The 21,352-nt window shown below is 46.3% G+C and overlaps 1 protein-coding gene across 1 annotated transcript in view; it reads right to left on the reverse strand.

Annotated features, from left to right (window-relative positions):
* The window catches only part of LOC126869254 (uncharacterized), a 221,037-nt gene that overhangs the window by 16,731 nt on the left and 182,954 nt on the right, over nucleotides 1-21,352 (reverse strand). The window contains exons 8-16 of the mRNA XM_050625527.1: nucleotides 18,411-18,516; nucleotides 18,014-18,166; nucleotides 15,868-16,002; nucleotides 14,256-14,461; nucleotides 12,557-12,817; nucleotides 11,955-12,019; nucleotides 10,634-10,838; nucleotides 10,156-10,301; nucleotides 9,663-9,791 (exon numbers count right to left, since the gene is read on the reverse strand). Coding sequence (XP_050481484.1) covers nucleotides 9,663-9,791; nucleotides 10,156-10,301; nucleotides 10,634-10,838; nucleotides 11,955-12,019; nucleotides 12,557-12,817; nucleotides 14,256-14,461; nucleotides 15,868-16,002; nucleotides 18,014-18,166; nucleotides 18,411-18,516 — 1,406 coding nt within the window. The remainder of the gene's footprint in view (nucleotides 1-9,662; nucleotides 9,792-10,155; nucleotides 10,302-10,633; nucleotides 10,839-11,954; nucleotides 12,020-12,556; nucleotides 12,818-14,255; nucleotides 14,462-15,867; nucleotides 16,003-18,013; nucleotides 18,167-18,410; nucleotides 18,517-21,352) is intronic.

The raw sequence follows: 21,352 nt of genomic DNA on the forward strand, positions 1-21,352 counted from the left end.
CCTTCTTTCCTTTCCCGCGTTTTTTCCTCGCCGCAAAGTTGGCGCGCGCGTCGAAACGCGACTGCCTCCAGCGGATAAATTAGCTTCTGCTTTGACACCGATCCGGATATGGAATAAATCGTCAGCAACGGGGAATTTCGTCGTTGATAGATGACGCGTGTGTTTCAAAGGATGGGGACGATTTGATCTGCGGATCGTCACGGTTCAGGGTATCTGGAATTTGTTAATGAAATCGATTCACTGGCTCAGGAGCGTATTTCGTTTCTCAAGGACGAAAGCAAAGAATTATTCGAGAATTTCGACCTGGATTCCGATTCGGAAATTCCATCCTGCCACTCGTACCGATCCCGAACCCGTCTCCTACCCGGAGAATAATCGAAACGCGTCGAACAAACGTACGACCCACTTGGTGAAACGCTGCTCTCTGTGCGTGTACCTCGTCCTACGTCGATAGTAGACGTTTCCTTGACATTTTCAAGGCACCCCACTTTACCCGGCCAGGACAACAGACGTCTCCGCAAGGGAGAGCTCAGGAATCGACGGGGGTCGAGGAGAATCGGTGCTTTGTCGCTTCGATGACGTTCGTCGCCATTCGCGATTGTCGATCGAGCACGAAGCAGATGGAACTCGAAATGGCGGCGTTCCCGCGATATCGCCGTCTTCATTCAGATAAGGTCTCAATACCTTAATAGGTCGGCCTATCGAAGCCAGCCACCTAACATCCTCCGCCATGTCCCGCCGTCGTATTGTCCGACTGCCGTTGCTTCACGATGAACATCCACCGTTTCGATATCTATTCCCGCGTACGCGGCCCTTTGTCGTCGAATTCCAGACGGAAAATTAAGATCGAACGAGCCTTCGTTTAATAATGCAAAAGTTCCAGGCACGAGGTAGTTTCGGCGCGGTTAAATTTTATTCTTCGGCAAAATTGCGCCAGCGCAAGATTCATCGGCCAGATTTATACTTATCGTACTTCCCTTAATCTTTAGGCCGAGTTTTAATGAAACGTTATTATGGGGCAATGATATTCCCGGCGGCGACAACTCGCAGGCCACGTCGGATGAATTTAACTTATCCACGGAGGTAACTTCGTGCCAGGCTAACTTTAAGTTCTTTATAAAAACGTTCCCTTAAAAAGGGAAGCCTCTTTCTTCCGCGTACAGTGAATTCATTCGTTTCCGCCAGCATTAGAATCGTTATCTGACGAGACAGAATGGTTGGTCGGCTACCGTTGTTCCACGTAAAGTCTCAAACAACTCGATCTCGCTAAACAAAAATCGAGCAACCTTCTCTCTCTATCTTTCTTTCTTTCTCGTTCTATCCAGCATTAGTTCTATTATTCTACGAAGAGACGCGAAGGACTTCGATAGTCAGGGATGTAACGCGTGACAGTTCCAGGTTTTTTTCTGTCGGAGCATGCCGACTTAATGGAGCGGCAAAGCGCTTTATCTCTGAATTTAAGAGAAGAATGAGCGGAGACGCTGGCGACCGTTGGAGCTTGGAAAAGAAAATAGAAAGGGGCGTACGGTCTGCGTCATCGTCGTTGTGCTCGCCTCAACCCCCGATAATTCAGGGTCGTGGATACGGCGAACGGTATTTGCCTATAATTCGACGCTCTGCTTAACAATGCGAATCGGTTCCCGTTCGATTCATCGATCCTTTCCTTTCTAAATGTTAAATGGAACGAGACGCGGGCTCGACGATGCGAGAATTCAGCGCGGCAACGGGAGACCACGTTTCCGGCTGCGCCGCCGCCACTCACAGATTCCTTTTAGTCCTCCGCCCCTCTCCACCTCCCTATGGAACTTTCGTTCGAGGTTGAATTAAAAATTTTCGACGACCATACCATCCTTCGCAGATTTTATTCCGAACCGATTAGCGGCCGTCTATGAATCGAATTCCGCTGCAATATAGGTCAGAATAGAAGAAAAGAGATCAGCAAGAAGCGATCCACAGCTCTTGGCTTTTCAGATCAAAAGTAACTTCGTGGAGAGCCGAAAGACGTATTGGGTCTAAAGTGTCGTAGGTCTTGTTAATTTGTCGACGCCCGCCGAATATTCCAAATCGTACAAGTTCGATATTTCGAAGCTCACGTTTCCCCAGACATGTCTGACGGAGAACATTTCAGATTTTATTATCACAGACCGGCGAAGATAGTGAAGCATTTAAAACCCAAGAGAATTCTCTGCTCGCAGCTCGAAGCTACGCGTTCCTCGACGAGTATCATCGAGAAAAAACCACGAGTTTCACGAATATCAAACTCTCAGCAACCCGAGGTACGAGTAAACGTTGTACTTGCAGCTCTAACAGACGTCTCCAGACTCGGTGTATCTAAATGAATTGATCCTTGAGCGCCTAAAATACCGTTTGTGGTATCTGTTACCCTGAAGCCGGTCTCTGTGTCCGAGAGAGTGGCTTGCAGCGATCCGCCGCCGGATAAATCCTCGTTCCGGCTGCTCGTCGTTGATTCCCGTTCAGCGACGTCACTGTTGTCGGGCAAAGTTTATTGGAACGTGCTTAATTAACTTTCCAGCGGTGACTTGGCCGGTTATCGTCGACGTCGCGTTGTCGCGATTATCTGTAAGTCGACGAGGAGCAGCTGGAAATTCTGCAGCCGAAAATTCTTATAGTTTCGTTGAAGGTAACGCGTACGAACTGATCTACCGAACGAGCTTCGATCTTATCGTTGGTTAAATGTACTATACTGTGCGTTTTATTTCGCCCGTGTCGTCGTTTTCTCCTTCGTTGGAAGAGCTCAGAACTACTAAATCTCGAGCTTGGAACTGAGACTTTTTGAAAAAACTATTCCGTGTGCTGAAAGTATCGAGACATTTTCAGATTGGAAGACTGTGATCTTTATCGTACAATTTCAGCAGAAATATCGCGCGAGGCATCGAATCCATGGTTCACGACCTGTATCGTCTTCATTTTCAAGGGGAAATAGAAAAAGACGAGAGAAAAAGGCAGAGCGAAGGGAGAACGAAGCAGCCTCTTAAACGGCGCATGGAAATTCAATGAAAAGTCACGAGAGAAGCCGAGATCGATACTTGGACGCGGGAGTACGGGGTGACCGTGGGTCGAGGAGGCATAGGTGCCTCTGTTGGCCGTCTGCCAATGCTTGCCTATCTATGTGGAACACCTGTGCTTGCCCGACGTTGCTCGATATTTCGAACGACCAACAAAAAGCGCGCGACTACCTCGCCCTTCCGTCCACACAGCTAATTTCGCAAATGAATTCGACGACGGCACCGGCACCCCTCTACATCTTCTATATTACGATTGTACATTACGCAAAACGAAAGCATCGAATCAATTCCTGTTTTATTCGCATCTCGTTCGTTGCGATTTTCGATCGAACTCGTCGAACAAACTCGAGATTTCCAGCGACACTCGTAAAAGATAAGGCGAAGATCGACGACGCTCTGTGTATCGTCAAAGTTTTACGATGTCGTTCGTCAAAGGAAGAATGCACGTTTGTTCAGAGCGATGCTACTTTACGCGCGTAATCCTCCGTAGACGTAGTCTATCTAAGCTAAGGGATGAAATTCGACGAACTCGGTAACCAAATTGAAACAAAAAGCCGCGGCTGACTATCAGCGAGCTGGAGATCACGAACCGCGGGCTCGGAATTTCAAGAAATTTAAATCCATTGATCCCGAGATTCGAGATTCCACGTAGTCTAATCTAAAGAAACCCCACGCTACCTAACAAACCCCTCTCACAATTTCTCAACGTGGTCCCCAATAACCAGCATCGTGGAACGTTCGCCAGTGACGAGGGAACTTTCTATCTCGGCAACTGGCCCGCTTCGAACCGATTAAATTATTTTCTTCTTCTTTTAGATGATCGAACAAGAAGCGGATTGGAAAGGCAGTGGGGAGCGGTTGTACCGCGAACATACGGCGTTCGATCAGTGATAACGGTCATCCGGAGGCCAATAAGTCCATTCAATTCTCTAAACTCGCTCTTCTCTCTGCATCATTCCTCTTCAATTTCCCCTTCCTCCCCTATGCTCCGTCGCGTTCCTCGTCCATTTATCTATATGTCTATCTGTAGGTCGTGCCATTCAGTCGTCCAGTTCCGCGGAAGATCGAAACTGGCTATCTCCAGGCAGAATTGGCAGAAACGAGGTCCCTAATCCCATCGAGCTGTTATTCAAACAGCCTCGATTCTCGTTTGCGGTGCAGGGTATTCGTTTCCTTCCGCGATTTCGTACTTCCGTGGCTTAAGAACTCCGGAGAGGATGGAACAATTTATCCCGGCCGAACGAGATTTCGAGAGATCGAGTGGCCTTTGGACGTCGAAATGAGAATTCCGAGGTTTCGGTGGTCGAGACTTTGTCGAGTTTTATTTGTTAACCAGCCTCCTCGAGAACTTTACGTAATATATTTTGCCTTTTATTAGGCGGAAAGTGGAGTGCATAAAGCTGGTTGTATTTTAAAAGACTCCGCCAACTCGAAGGCGATTAATCTCACGTCTCTCACTTTTTGATGGTTCGCGTGAGAAGATTAGCGCCAGCTATATGAAATTTCGAGGCGACCGGAAGCGATTGCGCTATCTGCGGACGTGGATCGCGCCCAACACCCATCAGATTTAGGTTTCCGTGAAACTAAAAGGGAACAATTGCGAGGCGAGTCGCCGGACAGGCTCGCGAGAGGAATCGACGCGGCACGCTTCAAATTAATTATGCCGCGCAGATATATTCGCGATGTAATTACTTTCGGGCAAACAAAACGAAGGATATTTTCCATCGAACAAAATTTCCATTGGGATTCGCTAACGAAACAGGTGTCAATTACGTAAAATGAATATTGGCCGACACAGTACGTGTTTCGACGAAAACGAATTTTGAATTAAAATAATGGATGTTGAATCTTCAATGAAACTGGCCCTTTCATCGAAGCACATAGCAGCGGCAGTTTGATTCTCTCTGCAAGCCACATCGGTGAATAATTGAAGATGCGATTTGAAAATTTTCCCAATGATCGCAATAGTTGAACGATGTAGATTCGTCCGCGTACCTGGCGGCGTTTTAGCGGCACTTCGCGCGACGCTTAATTCTAGGTAGGTCGGTTTTAATTTTTCAACATCACCGACTAGTCGATGTTCGCCATTAAAGCGACTTTTTAAATCCCTGCGCGTTTAAACGCGCATTATTCTTGCCAACTTCCGGCATCTTTCCGCTTTCCAGCGGCGTCCCCGGAGGCTCAACGAGCCCGGATTTAGACGAGCAAACACAGACTCTAAGAAATTAACTTGGCAAATTGCTGACTCGGCGATCCTGGATCCGAAACGTTGCGGAAAGTTTCGAGTTTGTGGAGAGGAAAAATTACGATGCTCCGGTGACTTTGTTAAACAAAATTCAATGACATTTAACAGCCTCCATTCGACAGACTCAAGAAGCAACTTTCACCTTGCTTTATATTATTTTCAGGCGTTCACCTTTCGTTTCACCTTTACGCCAAAGTTTAAGTTCACCTTTAGGGGAAAGTTGTTTAAAAAAATTCCACGATTTTTATAACTGATTTTACCAAATCGCTAAAAGAAAGAATAAAAAGGAAAGAGAAAGCGTAAACGGTAGATGGCAGCTAATCGAAGCGATACTGGAAATCGAAGCTAATGAAGGTAGAAGGTCCGAAAATCGATTTACGAGCGGCCGAGAGGAAGCGTGCTTTACGACGGGTCGAGGGGCCGGTCGCGGTCCACGCGCCATAACTTCTGCCGGTCGCGTAATTGCTTTATTAGGAACTCATTTGCAGGTCCCCGCAAATAGCCGCGATGCCGAGACCGAGCGACACGTCGAATTAAAGCGACCGATCGAACGAGCGAGCGCGACCATTCCGCCAAGTTCGTTTGCGGTTCGCTTTACCCACTGTTCGCTGTTCCCCCTTACTATCCGCTTCCTTACAACCGACACTTTGAGGCCCCCACGTGTAATTATGCCCGTAGGGTCTGGTAATTGAGTAACTGCTAACGTTGCGTTTCCTACGTTTGCTGCTTTGTGTAAAAGATCTCCCGTATCGATATTTTTCCTTTGTTGTGCCGCGTTTTTCCAACGTGTTAATTACGTTCGTCGTTGTTAATTATTGCACGCTCCAGCATTTCCTCCTATTATAGGCTCGGTTTCTTCTACGTTCGTCGGATGATTTTTTTACAAAAACGTCGAGGGTCATCGACGTTGAACGTAATCGATACTCATAGGGAATTTTTCTTTGAGGAAATCTCGTCGATTTGCGTCGATCTGTGACCGTGTAAAAACTTGGAAAGTGGCCATCGAGAATGATAAAAAGTGTTCGTGGCCGGATCGCTCGGCGTAGTCTGGTGATTGGTGCGTCTGCCAGTTTTTACGCCCTTCGAACAATTTCGTTCCGTCCGGAAGCGAAACGAGGGGAATTCGCGGCACGTAGCAAGCTTAGGAAAAACATTAAAAATCGCCGTCGGTGATATTCGCTTTTTTAATCGCACTTATTTGGCCGGAGACCAGCACCGACTAGCCTTAATTAAAGATTTCAAACGGGCGTCGCGTCGCTCGAATCGTCACGATGTAACGACTATCCTAGATCCGACTGTAGTCAACTCGCTGAAACTAATTATAACAGTCTAGTCACACCCTCAACCGGAAACTCGGACCACCCACGTGTCACGAGAGATAATTTTTTTCACATACCCCCCCTTTTTCCCATCGTAGCTCGCCGAAACAAATAAACCGTCGAATTCCTCGGAATTCAATAAAATTCGAGACTCGCTTCGAATCGTTTTGCGCTCGAGAAGCTCGTTCGACCATTTCCGCGGATCCGTGAAAAAAAAACACACACACACATACACACGGACAAGCGGTGAAGTGCGTGGTCCGCGCGTTTCTGCCTCGCGAATCGAACAATAACGCGATATCCGGCCAAGCTATTTGATTAAAACGGATCATTGGAGCCGATATATCGTGAATTCAATTGGAACTCGTTTCGCTCCCTTTGCGATCGTATGTTCAATTACGAGGTAGAAAGAAACCGAACCAGCCTCCATCCCCTGATTTCTCTTCCATAGGTCACTTTCCAGGAAATCGACCCCCTCCAACGTGTGGCCAAAATACGCTCCTCTAATTTCCGGCTCAGCCGCATCTAGAACGCGGCTCGATCCCCCTGGAAATTCGGAAAACCAGCCCCGCCACCGATCTATCACGCTCCATTCCATTTAATTTTCATGCGTCGGAACTTTGCCTCCTTATTCGTCGACTTAATTAAAGAGCACGTTAATGAACGCCGTTAACAGCGCCAATTTGCCCCGTTATCGTCGCAGGTTTTCTCGTTTCCAAGGTTTGTCTCGTGTCGCACGTCCCAGCTTCGCGGTAGCTCGATCGGCAGAGGATTCGTCGCGTTCACGCGATCGTCCAGCCTATCGGTGTGCTATTATTTATCAATGACACGAATTCCAATCGAAGACCGAGGCAAACAGGGATAATGGAGCGGCAATCGTTAATCTGCAGCGTGCAAATTACGTTTTCGCGCGATGCTCGCCGGACCGCGAAATTCTCGCGACGCGGCTCTGTGTTTGCGAGTCGATCCGCGTAATTTTCCTTTGCACGGGTGCTATGGCTTGCCAATCGAGGACGGCTTAGAACGTTAAAGAGCGAAACAAGGGAAAAGACCTGGAGGGGAAAAATAGGGGGGTGGATGGCGCCGAACGAGACAGGGCAGAGCGCGCCAATTCAAATCCGCGATCCCTCCATCAAATTGCAAATCGACCGGCGCTTAATCGTAAATTGGAAATTGCCGCGGGAGCTCGTATGACCGACGCAAAATGCTCGACGTTGCCGCTTGGCCTGCAGCGCAACCCTATCGATACAAGTACGCTCTCCGCGCTTGGCCCTAGACGATTTTTCACTGAAAAATACAGGCAGTGCGGAAAAAATGACACTGGCGATATAAACACGCGTCGAAGTCGATTTCGCGGACGATTCGCCAAACAACTTTTTGTCGAAAGTAAGAACCACTTTTTCAAGGGTAACCGTAATTGAATATTTTCTCGGCTGATGAAGTCGCTCTTCAAATTGCATCGTGAATTCGCGCGCGAAGTATCGAATAGCTTTTTCGATCGCTTTTGTTCCGAGGAAGACCCGCGTGGATATTTTTCACGGATAGAAGTTCGATGTAAACGTGGCTTACCGTTTGGCGCGCCGAAGTATCCGGCAAGCGTATCAATTTTTCACGCATATATTTTTCCTTTTTATCGGTTCGCTCGTTATCCGCTACATCGCGGTACCACTCGACGCGCTTATTTACGATTTCCGTGAACGGTCGCCGGTGTTATTCGCTAAACAATTTATCGATCGAGAAGGCGCGTGAGCACGCGTGGACTCCGCGACGCTGCCTAACGAAATCGTGTCGCGTTTTAATTGCCTTTTCAATGCACGCCCTCGACTGGAGTAGAAAAAAGCCTGGGACCGAAGGAAATGTCGCGCCGCTGCAACGAATCTGCTTTCGTAATTAGCATCGCTTGTTCGATTATCGTTCTGCTCTCGCGTCCAGTTTTCCCAAATTCGAACTTATTCTCTTTAATCAAAAGTGGTAACTAGCTTTTGGTAGCGGCAGTTTTTTATACCAAATGGAATCGCCAGATCTAACTCTCGACTCGAAAAAAAAAAGGAACGTTCGGCGTGGCGACGAAATTTTCATATCGAGCGAAAACAATTTTTGCGCGGTTGGAAATCACCGAGTCGGAAAATCAGATACGGAGGAGGGAGATATGGATAAATTTCGGGGAAATTAAGGATGGCGTACCGGCTAATTAATCGCGATAATCCCCCTACGAAAGGGGTGTTCGGTAGTCTGGTTCGTTTCCCCTCGAGAGGTCGCGAGTTTTACGAGCGAATCGGCAGTGGACAGAGAGAGCGCGAGCGAGAGAAATGAAAAGTTCTGTAAAGTTTGATATCGCCCCTCGGATATACTGCACGCACTTCCTGCGCGTGGCACGCACGCGGTCGCGCAAACACGAAATCAGCCCTTTCGTCGCGAACCGAATATACGCTGCGCACGCGATTCCTTCTTGCCACCGTTTTTTTTCTTTCTCCTGTCTCTTTCTTTTTGTATTTTCTGCACGATGATGAGTCACGACCAGGGACCGTGATCTTGAAGTCTGTAGTTTAAACGCCACTAAGAAATCTCGAGAGCGTAACGAACGGGCCTACAAAGCTTTTCTCGAGCCAATTGCGAGCGTGCCATCCTACTGTCGACTCACATATTATGTCGCTAATTTCTTGCCCAAATCTTTGTCCTTCGATTTATTCGCATCGATTCTATGCTCGACAACTCCAAAGAAAATATCCTGGTTGTCCAAACCGGTAAAATGTTGGAGCAAACAGTAAAGCCCAAGGGGCGGTCCCGAAGTTGGAGATAAAGTTGTCGGACGACCAAGGCGTGCCTCGCGGCTAATTCAATAACGCGTTACGTATAAACGGTTGACGAGTGGCCAAACAGAGAGGCAGACTAGTGAAAAGCTAGGGGTGGCAATAAAGTTACGAGCTAGGGCCAGTCAACTAGGCTGAAAGTCGGGGGAGTACGGATTTGCCGGCAAATAAGATCAGAATTGATGCGAATTCACGGGACGAGGGGAGAGAGAAAGAGAGAGAGAGAGAGAGAGAGAGTCGTTGCTATTTGCAATTTACTCACCTTGACGCGCAAAAGATGCTGCAGACTTTGAGCTTGACTGCTATTTAAGGGTGGATTGTCAGTCCCGAGACGCGCCACTGCAATCACGTTTTCTCGGGTCGCGTTGTACAGGAACAGCGTGCATACTGTCTGCAAATAAAACGGAAAAAAGGAATACGAGATATGTCTCGACGTCATCCAACGCTATCTCGCATTATTAAGTTTCGCCCAGCCGTGTGCGCTTTATATTCCCGATCCGTCTGCCTTGCCGCCTCTCGAGATTTTTCTCAGCCCCGCGTGAATACCTCGCACAGTCGAGAGAGGACGTCGCCGTTTCGGCTTAAAATTCGTTCGGTCTACCATTCGGACGAACCGGTTTGAAACAGATCCTCTAGGTTTGCGGAACGCGATAGAATTTTGATTTCAAGAAGTGGAAGACACAGAGAGAGTAGGTCAACCGACGGTACGAGACGTTTTTAGTAAGAATGATGGATAATAAGGTGAGGTGTTTTACCTGGTTATTAACTTCTTCTCTCATGAAGTTATCGAGGGACGACACTGCGTCCAGGACGGTGAGGTTATTGTGTCGTCGCAATAAGCTCTCGTCCTTTTCGCTGTAGCCCAGGAACATGAAAACTCCGTGCGGTATAGAATAAGCGTCTGTAGAGAAAAATTATGGAAAGATATTATCACGGAGCCACGGTAGCATTTAACATTTTTAATATCTAAAGACCAGGCAAACGATCTATAGTACAAAAAGTATTTTCGTTTCATCAACTTGAGTTGCAACTAAGTTTCTCGTTAAATCGGTGAAAAAATATTTGAATTATTTCGTTTAGATTATCGTTTGGGTCAGGTTGCCGTTCGTCTTTTTGTTGTTCTTTTGCTATACCCGTTTGTGCTTTTAGATACGATTGCTATTATCTGTCTTTTATGCGAATTTGATATTTCCTGTGTACTGAAATAAATTATTATAAATGAAAAACATTCACCTGGTGAGGGCCGCATGCATATGAAACGACCGCTATAGCAAAGACAGGGTCCGCGATGCGCCTGATACGCCGGTGCTTCGTGATTGTAAAATGCAAAGTCCGTCTTGCAGGGCGACGAGTCCACGCAGATCGTGTTGCAGATCAAAACTTCACCCTCGCCGCACTGACACAGCTCGGAACATTCCGGCTCGTCCTCGCGATACAGCTACACGGATCAGGTATACGACTGGTTGGTTCGCAGTTCAAAGAGTATAGCTTTGGTCTAAATCTTCTTCGAGAGACATGGACGAGTTGCATTGAATCGATTTGGCTACGACTCGTTTTTAGTTAAAGAGAAAAAGGATCAAAGTCCAGGCAGATGTATAAACAAGACACGTTAAAACATTGCCGTTTCTAAATATGCGGAAATGTAAAATCCGCTATCGAGTATGACCTACGAATGTTTCCTTTTTGTCTCGTTTGAATTTACTGTAATTTCTGAAGATTAAATTTGAGGGGAAAAGTCCCAAGATCAGTCGAATGTTAGATCCGGTCAGTTTACCGGCTGTGTCATTATTTCGAAATCGATAATTTTAATGGAACACGATAATCAAGATACATGGTATTTCGTTTTAAAGATGAATGGCCCGGCTTGAAAACAGCGTACGTTGAATATTAATTATCGTCGACGTTAATCGCGATACTCGGAATTAAAATTTCCAGTCACCATTCGACATTGTTGTTAATTCACCGACATCGATCGACGAGATAATGAACCCCGCATGGTGAAAAAAAGATCTTCGTCTCTTTTCGCCGGCAATACTCGTATTCGCGTATTCAATGGTTCGCATTTTTACATTGCACGAAACAGTGTTAAAAGCTTGTTTATCATTTCCGCTCGCGTTTCTTTACTTTCTCGCCAATTAAAAGCTTTCCCTCGTGTTTCCCCTAAGCGCTGCGAGAGTATCAAATTTCTGAATTTCCGTTTATGTTACATCGTCGCGTACGCGATTAAAGTCACCAACGTCGCACAATACATACTTGTAACATTGTTCGCTTTTAATAATCGCAGCCAAACCGGCGGGAAATTTGCGCGAAACACAGCCAAATTATTTATCGAGCGAGTAAAACGGCATTCGAATTTCAACGTACTCCATGCCACAGTTATCCTGTATTTAAAGAAAAATTCCGTTTCAACCGCCAGCATTTTTCGCTGCTCTAATCTTCCTGAACTTTCGATTGGTTTCCAAATCGTAGCCCGTGTTTCTCGAATCTGCCAGCCGGCCGAGAACGCTTTTCGCCCGGTCGCTCGCGAAAATACCTTGCAGATCGTCCAACTCACCCTCTTGCCTTCGCCCTCCCTTATGTATTGGTGACTTTGCCTCGGCCTTTGAACCACACAGAAGCCTATAAAGAGACGAACGTTCAGACGTGTGCTACACGTTACCCGGCAAACTGTTTTCCTGTCTTCTTTCCCCAGTTCCCGCCCTCGTCTCAACCCCTAACCGTCGCCACACCCATTCCCCGTTTCGAATCTTTCTTTTAGCCCGTTTCAAGCCCTCCCACCCCATCGATTCGCTTTGTAACATTCGACGCACGGGCTTTCGCGGCAACGAAACGAAAATTCCTCGTGTGTCCTGAACAGAATCTCTCCCGTCCGGTTCGAACGATCAAAGGAGCTGCGCTTTTCCCATTCGAGAAATACCGCGCTCACGCATCGCTCTTTTCCTTCGTCGACTTTCTTTCTCCGAGATTTCAATACTTTGCTTCTTTTACTTCACCGATTTGCCAATCCCCGCGTGAGTAATTGCCCCTTGTCGTCGCGCACTTGACTCTATTTAAGTTGTCAATTCGAAGACCAATTGATGTAATTGTTTACGACTTGAAAAGGGAAGAAAATTTGCAGATAGACAAGATTATTATTAACAGCTAATGGACACTTACGAGGTGGCGTGGTAGTTGTGGTAGTAGTGCTAGGAGTGGTACTTATGGTGGTACTGCTGGTGGTGGTGATTTCCCAAGTTTCTGTAGGTTCTGTGGTCGTCCATCTCGTCACTTCCGGTATTTTATTATCTTCCACTTGCTCCACCATGGTAACCGTCGTCGTGCTAACCGGTGACTTGGTAGTCGATGAGACCGTCGTTGTCGTGGTCCTCGGGTAATGATGATGTTTCCTCCTCGCGTGATAATCTTTCTGAGATTCGACTGAAACCATCGGCAACTTCGTCTTAGTGCCTTCTCTCCACTATCTATGATTGCTTCAAAAATCTTTTAGAATTACTTTGGCTCTCTAGGATGAACACATCTATCCCTTAACACCGGAAAAAATGAAACGAACGATCGTCGAATCGATCGAATCGTACGTTTCAGCTAACGGGTTGGTAAATAAATTCACACCATAGCAGGATGGTCCAGGTTAATTTGCATCTAACGTGTTTATCGGCCAGGCGAAAGGAGGCCATCAAACCCTGCTGTTTGACCTACATTTCCTATCGGGAATCGACGAAAGACGATCGAGCTGGTCGATGCAGTTAACGCCGACACACACATACACACACACGCGCGTACACACGTATACAGGCGATGCACTTCTCGATCGAGCAGCAAGCGCAATTTCTTCATATCTAAATGACTTATCTGTCGGCTGAATGCCGGCTACCATCGAGTTTTGCAACGCGATTCGCGGTAACAGATGTAAGATCGATAAAAGTCCCGTTTCGCTCGTCCGTACGTTCTTTCGTTCAATGTAATAGCAATTCCGCGATCTCAATGAACCCTGGCGATCGCTAGACGATCGCTACAGATGAACGTCTTTATGCTCCGGTCTGGAACTTGGATAAGACACGAGTTCCCGTAGCTCTATTGACTCGTCCTATCTTTCTTCCATTTCGTACTTTCTTTGCCGTTTGCTCCCTTGTAAAAAAGGCAATAAATCTTGTTTAAAAAATAATTTATGATATTCGTAGAATCGAGGTGTATCCGAACACAGAACGCCGAGAGAGTTAGAGACTAAAGCCATTCATCACGTTTTCCAATAAACGGCCGAATTACATATTTAGCCGGGGGCCAGGGCGGATGATAAAAATAAGATGAGCGTGCGCAAAGGAATCGGCTCTGTCATCGCTCAGATATTAATCGTCTCAGATATTAATCACCGTACGGACTGGCACATCGTATTGTCTCGAACGTTTCACCGTTCTTTTGGGCAAATGTTTAATCCCGTCGGATGATTTTATCGCGGGAAAGACACGGCCTGCTTCAAGTTTTTTCCCCGGAGAACGGACATCGTCCGCCGCTTAGAGCATCGAGGGAATTGTATCTGCGACGAAACAGTCGCTCTCTTTCATCTTCTTTCGCTTATGGTATCGCGTGAACATTTTTGTCGATCGAAAAGGGTCGATTACGTCGAAACGCGCGTCCCACGACTCTTGTTATTCTTTCTATCGAACGCCTACGTAAAGGCGCTATATTTACGCATAGGCTATCTGTCATAAATAAACTCGTCTAACTTGGAAACACTGTAAAAACGAAAATACGAGAAAGTTCGTGCTTTGCGAACAAATTTTTCTCGAAGCACGCGTAATATTTTATCAACGACCAACTGATAAAATGTTAAAGGTTGGATTTTTTTTTAGGTACTCACCCACGCAAGGGTTCACCCAGAGGAGTCTCTGCCAGCCCAAGCAATCGTAAAGTTGCGTGAGCTCCGTGCCCTTGCACGCGCAGTTCGATCGTAGTTCCGTGCCAAGTATTCCCAGCATCGCTTTCCTGCATTCTGCCGTTGGACCGGCACACTTCTTCGTTACGCTGTCCACCGCGCAGTTTTGCTCGTAGTACTCCAACCTCGCTCTACGCAACGTAGTAATTAGGTTACGCCGTGAACTACTCGCGAGCATCTAAACGACCAGTATCATCAAAGCGCTCGTCACGAACTTCCGACGAAGACTGACGTTTCGAGGACGAGCAGCAGCTCTCTCTCTCTCTCTCTGTCCCTTTGTCGCTCGGCCAAAATTGAAATCGAAATTATTCGGTCAGAGTTTGTAAACATGTCAACGGCCCAATAGGATTTCCGCATTTTTGCGCGGGACTTTGACCTGCTTTCTAAATTGTTTTCAGGATAATCGCGGTTCTGTTAGGATATGCGCGTGTGTGTTTATAGGACGTAGAGCGTTATGCACGAGATGGTTTCATCGAGTTTGCTCGATTATAGGCTCGTCGAATGTTTTCTGCATACGGAAGCTATTAATAATACATATAATTGTGATGATTCATGGATTGTTATTCGAGCAATTGTATACGATAAAATCAGGATAATCGCCGTAATTTATTTGTTCGATTACGACTCGTCTTTTCGATAGAACGCGGCACCTCGTTATAAAAATTGTTGCATAATGCATCAAACGATTAAAGAATATTCGACGCGATAAAAACGAATTCGTATCACGGTGTGATAATAAATCAATTAAAATGCCTCTACGATATATGTACGCTGTAATTCAATTGTCGCGCGATCCAACCGCCGGTCGATCGAAATCGATCCGCCATGAATATTTGCGTTCGCATAAACGCTCGCAGGGGCAGTTCACGATTCCTTTCCAATTCAAAATTTTCAATCGAATTAATCAACGGCCGGATTTTAATTACACTCCGTTAATCGACTGGCGATAAATAGCTTCAGCTTTTTCAGCTGACCTCGCATCGTGTCGAATTCCGAGCGGATCCGACGGTTATCGTAATTGCAGTGCGGCTGGACGAACGTCTTTTTCTTAATAATGAAGTGTTTCATTACGTGGCAAGACTGGATCAAGCCGCGTCTCGTTGACTCGCAATTTAACTTTCAAATTGAAACGGCCATCCCTTCCACTCGGGAGTTGGCCAACGCGAGAAAAAAGGATTCGAAGCGTTTAATCAAAAGGTCCGGTTTATCCAGACCGACGATACAATCTAGCCGTTGCTGTTCGCGATAAGCGCCAGACAAAATTGTCCCGCCATTGTTGTCCACGGGGCCGATTAATTTTTGCGATCTTAATACAGCCTCGATTAATCTCGTTTCTCTTGCCTCTTTCGTCTTTCAACTATGAGATTACGATGTTCACCGTGAAAATGGAGAGATTCATTTTTCTTGGATTAAGCGTTATTAACCTTCTTTCCTGAACCTTCAACGATGCTGTATTAATTTTATACGACGATATTATAAGCGATCTCGTAATCGATATTACATTGTTAATTAGGCTGTTCCGATATTTCAAACGTACTTGCATGCCTCGTGTTCCTTGCAGGCTTCTGCCAAACTGTGACAGGTCGGCAAATCGCCCTCGGTACGTTGCGCGCACGCAGGGTACATCTTTTCCTGCGCGATCATGCACTCGTCCTTCTTGCCGTCTGTTTTTCTGCAAAAAAGAAAAAAAAACCTTATTCTTATTTTATTTATTACATTTGTTCGCGACCGTTTTGTCGAACGATATCGATACACGTATTTCTGAAGATCGAAATTCACGATTAGACGATAGATTGTCGAAAGGATTATTAAGATAGCGCGGATAATGGGAAGATATTTGGTTTTAAAACGAGCGATTCGATTCGTCAGTGTGGTCAGATTGCGGAAACAAAGGGAAGACGAAACGATTTACCGCATCACAGAGCACCGTCCTGGAGTCTACCCAGAGAGTAAGAGATCTCCATCTACCTTCCCAAGGGCTCCAGCAAGTTTTAAGGGAGAAATTCCCAGGCACCGCAAGGTGGGTATTGCTCAACGAGCATTAAACGAGACCGCCACGTATTTTATTCGACCTCGAGACTTTCCCTTCCCTTTGCTCTCTCGTGTCGTTCGATTCTTTTCTCATCCACGTACGTCGCCCGTGCTCTCTTTCTTCTATCAATTTTTACGTTTTATCAATACCCCGGGCGAAACTATAGGATGTTCTAATATTTTGCCTAATCCCGAGGCATTCGATCGATCAAAAATTAAACCAGCTGATCAAACGAACGATCGTTCGACGATCCTTTGAATTTTCCTCGGATATCTCGCAAGCAACCGCCCCCATAGTGCTAAATTAATCGTTGCATCTTAGGATAGCAGCTGGAGAATACGAGTTCCAATTTGTCAAAGACACGGCAAAGTCCGGGTACAACGAGAGTCGTCAAATATTAATAAATCCCGAGATGATACCGATATCTCGTGTTTCGGGGCGGTTAGACAAAGAAACGGTGGCCGGGACAATGAATACGGCGTACGGGAAAAGTTGGAGTGAAAAAAAAAGTGGTGGAAGAAAAAACCTGAAAGACGGATAGAAAGTTTCTGCATTGTTTCGTGGGCAAAAGCCACTTAAAAGTTAAAGGAGTTTCCTTCGAAAAGAAGCCCCGACTGGTTGCCGTTCGCGCGAAGGGATTAGAGATGCAGAACTCCGAGTATTTCCAGCGCAACGACGGTTCTTTGTACGAGGCTATGCTCTCCTCTGACCCACCTTTGTCTTTCCCTATCACTTTTGCCGTGAGTTTACTCAGGATTACGGCAAATGTACAAAGACAAGCGGTCTTAATTGAGTCGTATCCGGCCGAGTCGCGTTACCAGCCATCCCTTCGTCTCGCTCGTTCGAATAATCCTTTAAATTCTCGCGGATTTCATTTCGCCATGGAAGAGCACGATCTCATTTAAAGATAGCCACGTATGTCGATGATCGTTGCATACTCGTTGCATATTCGTTGCATCATCGTTGGTTGACTCATCGCGATCAGCGCGGTGACCACGATTGTGGAATATCTTCGCCGGCTGTGGTTATTCGATCCTTCATTAATCAAGCACGAAATTAATTAGCGGCCGAATTTATCTTCCGCCTGTGATACCCGCCGGGTTAATTGTTTCCGCGATTAATTCGATACCGTTCCAAATAGGAGGTTTCTGCTCTTTTCCGTGAATGCCATCCACGAATACGATATAACAATTTCTTCCGCTCTATCTGCCACCTGACCCCTACGAAACAATCCACTCGAATCGTTCAAGAATATTTTTGTTTTAATAAATATAAATAACACGGATCGCATGCAAATTCATAAAATCCCGTGGGCCCCGACAAGTGGCCGGCTCAACCTTCTCCCACCCCCTTTTTTTTTATTGTTTCGTTCGTTTTTTTATCGTCGACAGACATCGATTTGCGAGTACACCGGAATATTCTCTCTACCGAAGCCGCTGCGAGCGGAAAACGATTTTCACACGGGTTGCGTATCGTGGATTTATAGAATTTTTTTATCTCGTTATTTCGATAACTATCGCACGATCGGACAAGAAACGATTTTGCTACCGGTCGAATTTTCTATTTTTCGTGCACGCCTCGTTTCGTCGTCGATCCAACTTTCGCATATTCTGCGATTTCGATGGTCGGCCTCGCGTCTCTTACGACTCACCTGCACAGACAGAACGCGATCTCTACCGAGTGCTTGTGATTCGCGGATTTGTAGAAATTCTGCAACGCTTCCATACACTCGTTCCTCGCGCAACTCGTCGAGTCGCAATGGTTCAGCACCGGTTCCATCAATACCTTGCACTCTGGATCGTTCCTGCAACGAGAATTCACAGACTTAACAGATTCGAAGCTTCTTAAAAACAACTATCGCAGACTAATGCCACTTTTGTTAAAGAATTCCGAGAAAATCACAGCTACCAGCGAAAAGAGCGTTTAACGAATCGTCAAACCGAAACCGTCAGGTTCGAGAAAATTTCGAAATGTCAGAAACAATATGAGAATACAGATTTGGCGTTTAAAGATTAAGATTAAGAGTGGATAATATTTGTTTAACTCACCTGCAAGCATTGTACGCGTGGTGACAAGTGCTGGAAAGCACGACCTTGACCGGCTGCTGGATCTTGTCCAGATCCGACGAGGCGGATGGTAACACCACGGACGTCTCTGTGGAAAAGTAGGATCGAAACACGTTGTACAGAACGTGGTGAGAGAGATTGACAGGATTTCGTGGGCGAATACGAGTGTTATGTTTGCGAGTTAAAGATCCTGGGAACAGGGACAAATGTTAGCATGGCTAACTGGTGGTTCCAAGGGTTTATGTATACGTCGAGTCTCTTCTTAAGGGAGAATAGCGTGTGGCAAGAGCTCGCAGTTCACGAGGAGCGTAGAAAGCGGAACGTATGTTTAGCTAGTTTAGAGAGAGCTTTAGCAGGGCGGCGAACTTATGTTCATATGTTGCGTTAAACTTAACCGAATCTGCTTATGCGTCCTAAAGCGACGGAGCTTATGATTTAAGGTCTACGAACTTGCAAGTTCTCTTTCGATAAAAAGGCTTCTGCATGTAGCGTGGCAAGGAAAAATGCGGCGAGATATAAACCAAGCTTCCAGGTGGCTAGCGAAGGCAAATGATAAATCATTAGGTGACCGGTTTGCCTGTCCGGAAAAAAAGACGGCCCCTCACAGCGAATCTTGAATATTTATCGGCCGATATTTATCCTGGGTACACTTGTCACTTAAAAATAATCGTCGAGAATAATTGTTTATTTATGCAAATAACATCGGCCGCGCTACTTGATTTTGCCGAGCGAAACTGGAATTTACAAGGCTCGAGCAGCGCTTATTAATGAAGTAAGATCAAAAAGACGATGAATAAAGCGGACGTCGTGGAATAGGAAATTCCTTTCGCGTGTAAACTGTCGTTAATTTTCCCTGTTAAACACGAAAGTAAAAATGTTACGAATCCTGTTAGTCCACGCAGGCTGGAGAAAATTTTTCATTTATCCCAATTTGCCCCTCTAATCGGCGATAAATATCCAAAGTACGACGGTTATCCGAGGCCATCGAAGAGAAACCACTCGGGACAAGGTAAAGGAGTTGAAAGGAGCATGAAACGAGGTAACTTCGAGGGTGGCCGAGATAGGATCCACCCGATGACGAATGCTTGGCATCGTTAACCAGCCACCCTTGTTCGATTGATGGACTTGGTAGGCAGGGTTAACGACCTTGGGACTCGAAGAACCCTTCTGAATATCGGTGGAACGCCAGTCTCTACCTTCCTACCGCAGCGAAAAACCACTAGAAACGGGTCGTAAGAGGGGCGCAGCCTACTCGGATGACTAGCCATAAGTCAGCCGTTTCGAACAGCGTGCCTTCGACGCACTTTATTAAGACAAACGACCGGCCGACGTCTTTCTGTTTCTTCCTACCCTGATCGCTTTAATCGCCGCCCTCCAAATCTTCGTTACGATGGGTGCTCCCTCTCTAACCTTCCACCCAACTTCGATCGTCGTTGTCTGCTCGAGAAGTTTCGAGCTTGTCGATTGGCCGAACGGACATTTCGTTCGATACCTCTGAGACCTCTTTGCGAATCTGCAAGTTTCCTATAAAATTACAAAACGATTCTATAGCGTCGAAGCTGTTGTATTCTGTATCGTCGATGAAAGAGCCGCAACGATAAATAACTTCTCGACTCGGCCGACTTGCTGAAAGAAATCGAAAGGGGAACTCGTCGTCGTGACGAGCAAAAGCGAGCGAGTAACTTTAAGCGGCGGAGTAATTTGCGAGGAGTCGCCGATCCGCGCAACTTCCCTTCGCTTTCGTCAACCGATATCTTCGTAGCATCGAAGGCTAGGCGTAAATTCTGGTACGATAGGAAACGTCGTTGTTGAATACGCTCGCGTAACAGAATCGTTGAATCGTTTCCACGGGCCAAGTCGATTTCGCGAATAGCTTCGATCCGTTCCACTCGCGGTGAACGAAGCGGACGAACTCGTTGCGAAACTGTTGTCAAAGAAACTCGCTTGTTGATGGTCTTGACAACCGAAGGACCAAGAGAAATTAGTCGAAAAATATATGGTAAACAAGAGCGTCCAACTTATCTTTATCGTATATTCTTATCGAGGATATCGTTGAAAGTTAGTTTGGAGAAAAAGTTGTCGGGATCGTTATCGATAAAACGACTCCTTAACGCAATCTCTTGCTTCGTATACGCTAAAGCGAAGTCTGATTCAAAGCGGGACTTTGGTAGCAATATTCCGATAATTTACGATCCCGAATAAAAGTTTCTCGAATATATCAGTGCCAATAAGAGTACAGAGCGCATTGAAAATTCCGCTCTCGAGCTAAGGTCGCCGAATAAATTCATTCGGGATGCCTGGCGCCGGCAGCGTCGTGGAAACATGTTCTCTTACTCTATCCACCACGGTGGATTCCCTCTATTGATATTCCCGCAGTTTTGGAGCGGATGGCTCGCGTTATGAGGTAGGCGGATACCACCGGTGTCCTTGAATCGATGGCACCGATCGTCCTCCCTAAATAAAGTTGTCCGAAGTTACGCCGCCTTAAAGATTCTATCGATTCTTGTTCGACAAGAAAAGAACGGTATCTGGTGTCGTCAGAGACCCGAGTGACGTAGAAGATAATTCTACTTAGATTGACAAGTTTGATTCTCGTCTTTCGTTGTTGTTATCATCGTCAGCGTTATCCCACGAGCAAAATTCCATGATTCCAATGATCGTCGCTGAATCACTATGGTAGAAACGTCCAATTAACGTCCGATCTGTTACGCCCTCCGCATAAATTCCCCTTAATTGTTTCCGAGGCGTTCACGAAACGTCACGCAGCATCGTCCAATTAAAATCATCGTTACCGTTGTCGACAAAAACCATTCTCCTCGACCAACTCGGCAACCAGTTTCCTGACCGAGAGACGCGCGATAGCTGGAGCGAGAAGAAGGAGACACGAGGTCGTCGAGTGGCGCAGGAATATCAATCGCGGGAAG

This window comes from Bombus huntii, chromosome 9, assembly GCF_024542735.1.
Source record: "Bombus huntii isolate Logan2020A chromosome 9, iyBomHunt1.1, whole genome shotgun sequence".
NCBI classification, from domain to species: Eukaryota; Metazoa; Arthropoda; class Insecta; order Hymenoptera; family Apidae; genus Bombus; species Bombus huntii.